The 14,037-nt window shown below is 40.2% G+C and overlaps 1 protein-coding gene across 3 annotated transcripts in view; it reads right to left on the reverse strand.

Annotated features, from left to right (window-relative positions):
- PEBP4 (phosphatidylethanolamine binding protein 4) overlaps positions 1-14,037 on the reverse strand; it is a 304,246-nt gene that overhangs the window by 271,485 nt on the left and 18,724 nt on the right. For 2 of the 3 annotated variants that reach the window (XM_060178832.1, XM_007529151.3), the window contains exon 2: positions 355-440. The exons of the other annotated variant lie outside the window; for it this stretch is intronic. In XM_060178832.1, coding sequence (XP_060034815.1) covers positions 355-378 — 24 coding nt within the window. In that variant the 5' untranslated portion in view covers positions 379-440. The remainder of the gene's footprint in view (positions 1-354; positions 441-14,037) is intronic. 3 annotated transcript variants of the gene reach the window in all.

Genomic DNA, 14,037 nt, shown 5'->3' on the forward strand with positions numbered 1-14,037 from the left:
ATGGACAGTTGGGGGGAGTGTCAATAAAGTGTCAATAAAGCACCCAGTGCTGTCAGTATTTGTGAAAGACCTCTCCTTCTCTCTCATTCTCTCTCCCTCTCTCTCATTCTCTCTCTCTCTCTCCTTCTCTCTCTATCTCCTTCTCTCTCTCTCTCTCTCTTTCCCTCTCTCTCTTTCTCTCTTTCTCCAGACATGAATGTTTTGATCAGAATGAAAGGACCAAAAAAATTTTTTTTACTTTAATTCTACAAAGATATTGAAATCATGGCAGATACCTTTTACTTTAATGTCCTATTATGTTTTTTTTAATCTATGAAATACACATTTAAAAGATGTTTACAGGTCACTGCCTACCTTCCTGTGTACTTTATATATCATGATGATATGTGGTGGACTCTTTCATGCTCCAAGTTGCAACTTGTTCCACTTTTTAATCACTACTGTATAAGACACAGGAAAACAGACAAATATTGCTTGTATTGAAAGGAAAAGAAAATCCACCTTAATGTATTGTGTTATGAACTCAAAGAGAAGATAGGCTGTCGTATGCTTTACATTGGTTTGTTCCAGCCCTCCCCCGCCAAGAGAATTGGATCAGTCCAGTTAATTTCGTGGCCCGCTTGGCCCCGCCCCTAGGAAACCCGCCAGAGTTCGAGAGTGACAGAGTTGGAGAGTTCCTGAGTTCCAGAGTAAGAGACAGCCATGGCAAAGAGACAGCAGAGTTCTGTTTGGTGATTAGTTTGTCTTAGTTTATGAATCGTTGTTCCTGAATAAAGAAATACAGCTTCCCTGCCCAGCCGTTGTCTCCGCGTCTCTGTTACCCGCCTGTGAAGCTAGACCCGCCCGGCAAGAGCCGCCAAAATTTTAACAACAAATGGCGCCCACGTAGACCTGACCTGCGCATCTCTCAGATAAGTAAAGACAATTTGGCTACCTACGCACTATGGCCTTCTCTTCTGCTTGTGAAGAGATCTCCAAAGGCCTCTGCCCTTTCTTCACGAGACTGTTTTGCTGTTTCTGGAACATTTATCTCTGGACCACTCCGTGGTTTCCACTCGCTCGGGCAAACTCAGAACAGCCAGTGGGAAGAGCCAGCGGGAGGGAGGCGAGGCACAGAGCTGCTGTTTCCACCTGGTTAAACAGCCAGCCAGCCGGCTGCGCCCAGACAACCCTGCGCACTGCGCCCGCAGCCCCGCAGCCCCACAGCCCGTAAGAGCCCTACACCAGCACGCAAGAGCCCAATGCCTCCACGCAGGAGCCCGATGCCAACACGCAAGAGCCCGAGGCCAGCCCACAGGAGCCGGCTCTCCACCGCGTGGCACAGGGCACTGGACGCGTGATCCCTCCACGCTGCTCGGCCACTGCAAACAGGACAGCAGACATGGCAGGGCCATGGGGCAGGGCCGCGGCGGCCTATCATGGTCGCCACCCCTGGGCACCTAGGCCCACGCCTTCTACAAAACTGGCCTTCCTGACCTCTTGCTATGAATTCTGGAACCATCCCGGGCCTCCCGGACCCCCAGACTCCCTGCCGAAACTGGGCACACGAGATCTCCAGCCGCCAGTCCGGTCTGAAGACAGACAAGCTGGAGTATGTAGAGATTTGTGCAGAGATCGCAACCTGCAATTCCTAAAAGTGAAGCTGTGCGGGAAGCCACCTCCAGATGGTGAACCCCCCCCCCAACAACTAAGACAGTACAGATTTAAATTCGTGTTTAAAATGACATGTCTTCGTAACAAAGGTTTCTCTCCTTGTGTATTAATGACCATGTTTATGTATATGCTTAAAGTTTGGTAAACAGTAACTTTAAGGCTAAATTCTTACTAGACAAAGTTAAATGAAAAAGGTTTTCAACGTAATTCTCATAAAGATAAAATTAACTTACATTTAAAGTCTGAGGTAAAAATTAGTTAACAATCAATATATTTTAACTAAGTTGGTCTAAACAAAAGGTTAAATAGACTTGTTGATATGTAAAACTCTCCATTACCTTCTCTGTTAGAAATGGTAGATCGCACAATGGCTATGCTAATTATTCTCATGCCTGAGGTTTCCTTTCCTGCCCACAACTAGGGTGTGTCTCCATCTTGAATGGGTGTAACAAAAGGTTAAAAGACGTTGTTGATATGTAAAAGTCTCAAATTCCTTCTCTATTAGAAATATGCTAATAACAAGTTTTGTTTCATAGTAAGTAAATTGCAGCCAGCTGCCTTTGGGACTCTAGGCCGTTCCCCACCCCCATACAAATGTCTGTCGAGACAGGTACGCTCCCCAGAGGCAAGAAATGTTTTTTTTTAAGCTGATAAAGTTTAGCCCACAGAGGCAGATATGGCCCCCTCAGGCCTTCCCTTAGCAGCACACTGGTTCTTGATACTATAGTCATTTAGTTAAAAAGAAAAGGGGGAATTGTCGTATGCTTTACATTGGTTTGTTCCAACCCTCCCCCACCAAGAGAATTGGATCAGTCCAGTTAATTTCGCGGGCCCACTTGGCCCCGCCCCAAGGAACCCCGAGAGAGGGTTCCTGAGTTCGAGAGTGCCAGAGTTGTAGAGTTCCTGAGTTGCAGAGTTCGAGAGTGGCAGAGACAGAGTAAGAGGGAGAGGGTTCCTGAGTTCCAGAGTAAGAGAGAGTGCTTGTGCAGCGGCAAAGAGACAGCAGAGTTCTGTTTGGTGATTAGTTTGTCTTAGTTTATGAATCGTTGTTCCTGAATAAAGAAATACAGCTCCCCTGCCCAGCCGTTGTCTCCATGTCTCTGTTACCCGCCTGTGAAGCTAAACCGCCCGGCAAGAGCCTACGAAATTTTAACAACAATAGGCAAAACATTTTGCTTCCAAATGAATTATTTTGGTCAGGGCCTTCTGTGCTTCTCTTCTCACCACCCCCATTAAAAGATATTACGTATTTGTCTTCTTAAGTCTGAAAAATATAGCGATATACAGAAATTTAATTGTACATCCTAGAAATAAGCATGGTTTACATTTTGTGCTATTTTTACCTTTTCTATATATTAATTTATTAAAGATTTATTAATATGAAAGGGAGAAAACAAAGAAAAAGAGAGAACTTGAACACCACTTTGGCACATGCAATGCTGGGGGTTGAACTCAGGAGACCTCATGCTTTTAAGTCCAAAGTTCTAGCCACTGTGCCACCTACTGGGCCACTTTATATATGATTTTAAAACACTCAGGTCAGATACTCCCAGAGGGATAAAGAATAGGGAACCTTCCAATGAAGGAGATAGGATACGGAACTCTGGTGGTGGTAATCATGTGGAATTGTTCCCCTCTTATCCTACAATCTTGTTGATCATTATTAAATCACCAGTAAAAAAAGAAATTATAAATAAATGACATCTTTTCAAGCTGTAAAAAAAATGAGGTCAGACTAATAAACAATCATGTGTACAACTCTTGTGCTATACATGTAAAGGCACGTGCGTTTATGAGCATGCCACCACATTGTTTTGTTATATGATATTATAGTGTTGCTGACATATTGATGTTATAATGACTCCAGCTAATAAGACCATGAGGGCCATGAAATGAAGCAACACCTTGAATGATAGAAAAGTGAGGGCAATAGAGAGAGTAATTTACATTATCAACCAAAAAACAACCACTTGTTTGCAAAGACTGATAAATGGCCATATGAAAAGCAAGAAGAGCAGATAAAAGAACAAGCTGTGTGAGAGGCCACACCTAAATTAAAATTAATCAATGGTCCTAAGCCTTTGAGATTAAGATATAAATCTGAACATCAGATAGGTCCAGGTATCTTTTAATATTTATTTATTCATTAATAAGAAAGAAGAGAGGACCAGAGTATTGTTCTGACACATGTGATGCCAGGGAATGTACTCAGGACCTCATGCTTTAGAATCCAGTGCCTTATCTGCTTCACCACCTCCTAGGCTGCTGAGCCAGATGGGGAGGTTACTGTGGTTCATGACTGTGAATGTCTGGAAGTTAGTAGGCCATGAGGCTATACAGACCTTGGTGGAGACTAGTAAATGCATGCTGCTTTGGACATGAGAGAAAGCTGGAGTATCTGTCCCAGCTGGAGATGGGTGCACATTCCAAGGCTGGCAAGTTGTGTAGTCTGGTGGACTGGGAAGAAAGCACAGATTCCAGTGGGGCCCTCTGATAGCTGGCTGTGTTTTGGGTGGTCCAAAGGTGTTCTTGCTGCCTGTAGGTTGTGACTTGCTTGCTCCTTGTCTGTTGAGGGCTGGCAGAAATGATCCGTTTGTTTGCCAGGAGTAAGAATGCTTGATAGCTGTCTCTAAGCCCCCAACTGGCTCACCTACTTGCTATATGATGGAACTCTCCTAGAAATGTTCCATCAAGGCTTGTTAACAACAATAAGTACCAATATGGCATCCACCAGCTGTTATCAACAAAATTGCTAGAGGTATGAAAATAGTTCTTGCTGGAAACTCCAACTGGTTTACCCTAAAGTTTCATGTATCCTGTCCCAGTGTTATAAGTATAGAGTGGTTATATTGGTGTACCAGGGACTCAGTACACCACCCTCTCTCTGGGCTAAAGATCTATACCTTGGAAATCTCTTCCCAGTGACAGTATGTTGCCATGTGATGAGATTTCTTTCTTGATAAGTGTGCCTCCTCTTCACCTGGATGCTGTTATTTTGTGTCTTACTGTTTAAATTCGACTTAACCAGGGGTTCAGGTGAATTTCTGTGCAGATTATTCCAAATATTGTTGTAGTCTTGCTATCAATTCAAGATGAGATAAATTCAGGTTTTCCCTATTCAGTTATCTTGGTCCTACCCCTCAAAGTATGAATCCATATATGTAAGAGAGGAAAAGCTACCTTATCCTGTACTTATTAAGTTTGTTGACTAAAGCCTGTGAAATTAAAAAACAGACTGAATGGGAAATGCTTATTTAATGCATTTGAGAACCAACAAAAAAGCAACTAGTTTAACAGGGAAAGGCTTATAGACTTTAGGAAGGGGAGGGAAGATAAGGGGAAAGAATTCTATGGAAAGAACAGATATTTTTAGAAAAGACAAATGGGATTCAGAACAAATATGAGCTTGAAAGAGTTTGTGGAGTCTGCCTACACAGGTGTGAGTTGCAGGACCATACAGTTTCATCGAAAAAGGGACCTAGGGTAGGTTTTATTTGAATTCCCCATTCTGGGAATAGATTCATCCTGAAGAAAGAACTTATAGCAGAGTTATTTCCCAGAAATTGATGCTTTTAACTAGATAAGTGAAGCTCTTATCAGGCTTCTTTATGCATTTGTGGAATCTCAAATGCTTTCAGCTGAAAATAATCTTTATGCTGATGGGGTGCAGAGTAGGCTACCCCAACATGCAGCACTTTGTCAGGTGGATTATTGCCAGCTGAAATTAATCAATCAAGGCCCTTAAAACTCTGAAAGAGTTTGTGACCTTCTCCTCTACTGCTGAAGAATTTAGGTGGAAGGCTTGTTCCAGGAAGAAGCTATCATCTGAGGTAACTACAACACTATCAGAGATAGGTGTGGGGGGTAGGGAGGAATCTGAGTTTGTTCATTACAATTCCTTTCTTTAAATTTTTTAACATTTATTTATTTATTTATTTTGGATAGAAACAGAAATGGAGATGGAAGGTAGAGAGGGAGTAAGAGAGATATATCTGCAACAATGCTCCACCACTTGTGAAACTTCTCCCCTGCAGGTGGGGACTGGGAGCTTGAACCTGGATCCTTGATTAGGGTAACATGCATACTCTACCAGGTGTGCTATCACTGGCCTCTACAGTTCTTTTCTGTCCCATTAGTATCTTCCCATAAATTGTTTTCCTGCCTTTTGAAGTGCCCAAAACTCTTTTTTTTTAGTCCAAGATAAAACAGTCCCCCATTTTCTCTGCTCCTCTATGGAATCTTTCATGTCTGTGTAAATTCTCCATACATATATAACTTAATTTGGTTATTTGCCTGCCTAGCCAAGTTGGGAATCCAAGTGAACCCTCATCTATATCATATGATTATTTTCCAGAAATGTCTTGCTAATTTATACTTGCATTAAACAGAGGACTTGAGCGCTATTTTTAAGAACTTTAACTGATTTGATAGATTAAAATTGACCTGATTTTCACTTTTTAAAAAGCTATGAATAAGCCTCTAAAAACTATTTTTATATTCACTTGCTTTTAATATTCTTTTTTAATTTTCATCTGCTAAAATTTACTAGTAAGTTAAAATGTTTCAGATTTTAAATGCTTAGTTGCTATATTAGAATACATATGGGGAGATATAGAAATAATGTGCATTATATAAGTATGAAGAGACATTAGAATTCATTTGAACTTTAAATGTCTCCATAATTTTGAAAAAGCAGGCCAGTACATTTATTCAGGAAAATTTTGATTGTTGGCCTAGTAATCTTCAAAGGTAAAGTTTGAACATTATGTCTAATACCAAGCATTTAAAAACAAAACAAACTAAATGGATATTTAAAATCAGAGCTCTGAATTCACAGCTTTGTGTGACATCTCAGCTGTAGAAATCCCACGTTAGGGGAGTCGGGCTGTAGCACAGCGGGTTAAGCGCAGGTGGCGCAAAGCACAAGGACCGGCACAAGGACCGGCATAAGGATCCTGGTTCGAACCCCGGCTCCCCACCTGCAGGGGAGTCGCTTCACAGGCGGTGAAGCAGGTCTGCAGGTGTCTATCTTTCTCTCCTCCTCTCTGTCTTCCCCTCCTCTCTCCATTTCTCTCTGTCCTATCCAACAATGACAACAATAATAACTACAACAATAAAACAACAAGGGCAACAAAAGGGAATAAATAAATAAAATAAAATATTAAAAAAAAAAGAAATCCCACGTTAGACCCTGTGCTTCAACTTGATTATGTGTACACCACTCCATAACCACAACCCCAAAACAATGTCTTTAAATTGGCTCAAAGCCCCTGTATCTCACTTTCTCTTTTAGACACAGCCAATGAAAATATTAAATTGTTCTACACTGCTCTCAAGTGTGATAAGTTAAATGTTTGTAGAGATGAAAGCAAAAGAATGTGTTCATCTTTTTTTCTCATTTTAAACCACCTACTGGTTTTCCTCTGAGATTTAGAAACACTGTTTTCCAGAATTCTACTGCAATATGCAGAAAATGCCTGCTTGTCAGAGTGTATTTTTATTCTTATAATCTCACTTCCTATTATGAAAGCAAAGTGTCAGTGCCTGGTACAGCACCTCCATAAGTAGTTAATGAATGTTTGTTGACTGGAGTTTTTTTTATCCCTTGGTAAAAGTGAAATCTCAGCTCTGGTTGTGAAGATAATTATTTTTTCAATCTATGCTGATTTTATTGCTGACTGAAAGAGCACATGCAAATCTGGAGGTGCTGCCCACAGTTCCTAGGATGGGAGGCTTCTGGGCTGTTGTGGTATCCTCTACCTCCACCCCTCACTCTTTTTTTTTTTTCCCTTATGGTGTCTTGAGATACTCTCCTCACTAGGACAGGCCCCTGGAGATTGTTCCAAGTAGGCTGAGTTTTGAGAGCTAAGCTTCTTGCCAAGCAGATTTATTTGAATGAACACTCGGGTCCTTGCCTGGAGTTCACAGCTGCATCTGGTAAAGGCTTCTTCTCCGGAATTGGGACCCTGCAGTGAGGGCACAGGAACAGAAAGTAGATACCTCCTGCAGCTCCCCCCACCCTATCCTGCCCCATTTGCTCCTGAAACTATTCCATCTGCTCTCCAGAGGCTGCAGAATGAGCACTAGGCCCATTTCTGCTGGCATGCTCTTAAGGGAAAGTGCCAGTCTCTACAGAGACGTTCAGAACCTAACTTTGGCCCCAGGACCAGTCAGCTAAGCTCCAGCAGCAAGGCGTCTTATGCTCAGCCCAGGAAGTCCTGTATCTGAACCACATTACACTTGAGTGCAGCTAGCCCCTGTATCTACTGCTCCCTTCCTTCAGCCTCATGTTCCCCTCAACAACAGTTGGATCTCAGAGAACTGCATCTATAATAGTAGTGTGTATTGCTGGAGAGCTTAAGTTTCAGGACCTGCCACGGCATTTCTGCAGCAGAACTTAGGAGAAGATTTCCCTTGCACCCAGTGAATTGTAGCTCTGTCCTTTCCCCAGTTCCACCTAACCCAAGTCCAGGAAACTCAGAGACTTCTTCAGGCCATCATCACTGTTGTAGTCCTGAGGCTCTGGGGGTTATGTATATCTGTTGATAATCCTTACTGATCTTATATGTATTGATGTGGTAATGACCCTGACTGAGGTCAAAATGAAGATAATCAAGATAGATTCAACCACTTATTTTTGTTGATATTAAGTTTCAGGCTTTTGTTGTTAAGTTTCTGTGGCTTCACCTCACTCAGAGCCCATGATTTTGGTTTTGTAATTTTTTTCAGATAGAGTGAGTGAGAAAGACATTGGGAAAGAGGAAAAGATATTACAGTAGAGAAACTTCCCCAGTGCACTCGGGGCTCCTACTTGGGTCATGCATATAACAAGCATATAACATTTCCCTGGTGAGCTATATTGCTGGCCCTCAGTGACTTCATTACAAAGACACTGATAAAGCATTGTGTGAACAACAAGAGAGATAAAACCTGACTGTGCCAAGAGGCTCCACATGACCCTGAAAATATACCTTTGAAATATGGTGTATAATTGGGCACCAAATTGGATTAATTTGGGATGTTTTCTAGATTCTTCACCTGTGGTCCTTAATTCTGCATCCGTGATACTTAAGTCTTCTCTAAGTTTTGACGGTTTTGACAAGAGTTATTGGGAATTTTTGCTCAGGGAAAAGGCCCTCCCTTGCATATGGACACTGTAAGGAATTTTCTGGACCTAAATGCTACTGACCACTTTTCTGTATCTCTTTTTAGTGGCTTTTACTCTGCCCACCTTTTATTGCTTATGTTGAATAGTATGCTTATGTTATAATGTGGATTCCCTCTGATGAATCACATAGTAATTATATATGATTGACTTAAGTCACAAGTGAAACCTCTCTCTCCTGATGAGCATTAGTGCTTTTTGAGCTCTGAACCCCATGTTGCAATGGACAAGATGCCAGTGTCTGTTATAGAACATCTTCCCCTGGTTTCTAGGCTTCTCTGCTCCTCTATCACCTCCCTAGCTTCTACCTCTTCTGTTGTCTTTCTTACATACCATGATGGAGCTTTACAATTTTGTGAAAATTCTAATCATTGGTGCAGATACTCTTTTTCCTATGGGTTGTTACATTTTCTTGTCTTGGTTTAGAAATTGTATTTATGTTTGATTAGCTCTGTCTGCCATGTACATAAGTGAGAATATAAACAGCATGTAGGTAAGTTTGCACAAATGTATAAACTAATTTTACATTGTTGACATGAAACAAATGACTCATTTCACCAGCAAAATGGGTTTATTTGGGAACAGCAATAAAAAAAGACATATTGGAAATTGCAATCTCATGGCAGGACATATATGCACTTTCCCAGTCAAAGGCCAACCCTCTCTGGATAGCCTCTGGAGAACATTCCTTCGCCCTCTGCTGGGGCAAGGAAGTAAGTAACATTACAACCCATCAGATACACAAGGCATGTTGGGGGCCTGAAGTTTGTTGATAGGATGTGCTAGGGCACTCTCTTTTAACCTCCAATGTCAGTTAGATAGGATTTCTATATATTTATTTTCACAACACTAGTCAGGTGAAACTAGGTTTTTCTTAAATAGCCAATAGTTCTGTCAACATAAAGCATGAGTGAAATATGAGGGAAAATGCTTGATTTGAGTGATGGTGACCATAACCTATGTTTTTATTTTCTACCCTAAGGACAAAATGTTTCCATATCATTTAAATAACTAATTTCCAGTACTATGGTGGCTCTATTAAATATTTAACAGTGCAGGCCTTTTCCTGGAATTTGAGTAGACCTATTGACACTGTGCTGGATTGTTGATGTTCTCCCACGTATACAACCCAAAGGTTGCACAAGGTCTCGCTGATCAAGGATATGACTCTGACTCATAAGTTTTTATACTTTATGAGGTAATGATTGTGATTTATAACCTCCCCAGTGGATAATTATATGTCCATTAGAATGTTGAAGGGTGCAAGGGCACATTGAACACTTTCAGAACAGTAGGATAAACATATTTTCCTCCTAATGTTCTAAATGTTTTAATGAGATTACATCATCAGCAAAATTAAGATATAAAAATGTAATGCTATAGACAGTGTTATAACAATCACATATTTTATTTTTAATAAAAAATTGTATTATCTTTATTTATTGGATAGAGACAGCCAGAAATCAAGAGGGTGATAGAGAGGGAGAGAGACAGAGAGGCACCTGCAGCACTGCTTCACCACTTGGAAAGCTTTCCCCCTGCAGGTGGGGACCAGGGGCTTGAACCGAGGTCCTTAACATTGTAATACATGTGTTCAACCAGGCGCACCACCACCCGATCCCTAAAAATTTTTTGTATTATGTACATAAGAGAAAGGAGAAATTAGAGCACTGATTCACCACTTATGATGCTCTGTGATGTCTTTTTTGTTTTTATATGGTGCCAGTTGCCATGCCTGTGTGATTGAACCTAGAGTCTTGTGCATACAAGGTATTTTCTCTACTGCTAAGACACTTCTCTAGTCCTCATACATAGTTTAAATATCTATCCCTATTGGCAGTGAAAAAATTGGTGAAGAACAGAATCCAAATTCAATGAAAAGTACCTTTTCCATATTTCCACAGTTATTAATAAATTTATTAGTGAAAGCTTGTTAATGATGGAATCAGAGAAAATTAAATAAAATGCTTTTATATTGAAAAAAACAAGATAGAAAAGCCTGACTGATAAGAATTAATTACAGGTGGAGATCTAAATGAGGAAAAAAGGTGGGGCAGCACAGCAGGTTAAGTGCACATGGCACAAAGCACAAGGACCAGCATTAAGAATCCCGGTTTGGGGCAAAGCAAAGATGGGGACTTGGAGGCAGCTGCTGGTTTGAGATCTGACAACCATTGCTGGAAAGGGTAGGATGCCTGGCCATCAGCAGGAAGGTGAATAAGGGGTCCTAAGTATAACATTAAGGAGATGACTATAGCTCAATTTGGGTTAGAAAACAGAGAAAAAAGAAAGGAAATTTTTTTATTATTTCTGAAGCGCACCCCTCTCCCCTACCCTATAACCAGACTCCAGGAACTGGAAAGCTGCTACTAGCAGGCTCCTGGTGAGCTTTTTTTCTTTACCAAGATTCCTGGTTTACCAGGGGTGTGATTCCAATCCTTTTCCTTTCTGATTCCCTTTGCTTTTTTTTTTTTTTTTTTTTTTTTGTCTAAGTGGTTTAAGCTCAATTGGAATCGCAAATATCTGACCAATAAGAGCCTCACCCCACCTGGGAAAGACTTCCTGGAGGTTTTGGGGTTTTTTTGTTGTTGTTGTTTGTTTGTTTTGTTTTGTTTTAACAATTGGCTGTCTTTGCAAAGGCTGCCTGAGTCAATCCAGAGCCGTCTAAGCTGCAGACTGACTGTTAGAGTTTTTTTTTTACTCTGTTCTATTTTATTATTACTATAATATATACGTGTGTCCCTTTCCCCCCCTCCTTCAGGTTGACCAAAATTAACTTTTAGTGTATTTTCCATTGCTAGGTGACTGGGGGTCCTATCCATTGTGAGAGGAACTTGTTTCACTCTACCTACCTCCTCTATCTACTCTCCCCCTTCTCCCTCCTCCTACCTAATTAAAAAAAAAAACTCTTTACATTCACTGCTCTTTTTCTTTTCTTTTTCCCCTCATCCTTGTCTTCTGTTCTTCCTTCCTCCTTCCTCTGCTTTCTGAATTCACTGATACTCATTTGTGAATTATTTTGGGGAAGAAATCTGACTCAGAGTGGACTCTCTTTGTGTGTGTGCCTTCTCTACTTCCCTTTCTACTCTTGCTATCCCTAGAATTTACAGTGGACAGTAGATTTGCATAATTGTCTATTCTTGCTATCCCTTTTTTCCTGTCTTTTTCTTTTCATTTGGACTTGGTTGCTATTTTTTCTTGGACTGAAGGCATTGTTTGGCTAACTGGTATTGGTTAAACTGCTTCAATCCTTGCTTTAGTTACTATTATGATTTCTGAAGTTGGTGACTGCATTTGTCATAAAGGTATTTAGTATAGCATGGCTTGTACTAAAAAAAAAAAAACACAACTGAAGAACAACAGAACACAAAAATCAAAAACACATCAATAAAAAAGGGTTAAACCAAGAGCAAATAAAACTGCTACTATAATGAATGAAGACAAAAGCCCAGAAGAAACTACAAATCAGTCAGAAGTAACCATAGATAAGAAAAGTATGCAAGCAATAGTAAACTTAATAATTATATAAATGAAGACAACTATGGAGGAAAGGGCTAGAAGAATCAGGGAAACAACAGATGAGACCCTAAAGGAAAATACTAGCTACCTCGAGGTAATTAGAGAAATGAAAGTTGAAATAGCTAAACTGCAGAAAGATGCTGAGGGAAGGGAAAGCAGACTAACAGAAACAGAAAACAGAATTAGCCAGACAGAGGATAAGCTAGAGAAAACTAAGAGGTAAAAGAGCTCAAAAAGAGATAGAAAGACACTGAGAACAACAACAGAGACATATGGGATGATCTCAAAAGAAATAACATTCGTATAATTGGCCTGCCAGAGGAAGAAAGAAAGGAAGGGGAAATAAATATTCTAGAGGAAATTATAGAAGAAAACTTCCCAGACCTGAACAACAGAAAGGACATTAAGATTCAAGAGGCCCAAAGAGTCCCAAACAGAATCAACCCAGACCTGAAGACACCAAGACACATCATAGTCACAATGAAAAGAAGTAAGAATAAAGAAAGGATACTAAAGGCTGCAAGAGAAAAACAAAAAGTCACATACAGGGGAAAACCCATAAGACAGTCAACAGACTTCTCCACTCAAACTCTAAAATCCAGAAGAGAATGCAAGATATCTATCGAGCCCTGGATGAAAAAGGGTTTCAACCAAGTATACTATATCCTGATAGACTTTCATTCAAACTAGATGGAGGGATCAAAACATTCTCAGACAAACAACAGTTAAAGGAGGCAACCATCACCAAGCCTGCCTTGAAAAAGGTTTGAAAAGACCTCTAGTAAACAAGAACATCACTATTGTACTTGTCATATATCAGAGCAAATAAAAATTGTTGAATAATGGCACTACAATACATTAAATCCATAATATCAATAAATATCAATGGCTTAAACTCACTCATCAAAAGGCACAGAGTGTAAGGATGGATCAGAAAACATAACCCAACCATATGTTGCTTGCAAGAATCCCATCTGACCCAACAAGATAAACACAGACTTAAAGTGAAAGTATGGAAAACTATCATACAGACTAATGGACCACAAAAAAAGGCAGGAACAGCCATTCTCATCTCTGACACAGTAGATTTTAAATTAAAGTAATGAAAGATAGGCAAGGCCATTATATAATGATTAGAGAATCAATAAGCCAAGAAGACTTAACAATTATTAACATCTATGCACCCAGTGAGGGACAATCTAAATACATCAAACACCTACTTAAAGAACTACAAAAATGCATCAGTAGTAATACAATAATAGTGGGAGACTTTAACAACCCACGCTCAGACTTAGACAGATCAACAAAGGAGAAAATCAACAAAGAAGAGAATTAAATGAAGAGATGGAGACTAGACCTCCTGGACATTTTCAGAGTTCTTCACCCCAAAAAAATGGAATACACATTCTTTTCAAATCCACAGAACATAAACTCATAGACCACGTTAGGCTACAAAGACAGCATCAACAAATTCAAGAGCATTGAAATTATCCCAAGTATCTTCTCAGACCACAGTGGAGTAAAGCTAACATTTAACAACAAACAGAAAATTACTAAAAGACAAAGAATTAGGAAACTAAACAGCATAATGCTTAAGAACCACTGGATTAGAGCGATACTCAAGCAAGAAATTCAAATGTTCCTGGAAACAAATGAAAATGAAGACACAAGCTATCAAAATATTTGGGACACAGCTAAAG

This window comes from Erinaceus europaeus, chromosome 19 (genome assembly GCF_950295315.1).
Source record: "Erinaceus europaeus chromosome 19, mEriEur2.1, whole genome shotgun sequence".
In the NCBI taxonomy this organism is placed as follows: Eukaryota; Metazoa; Chordata; class Mammalia; order Eulipotyphla; family Erinaceidae; genus Erinaceus; species Erinaceus europaeus.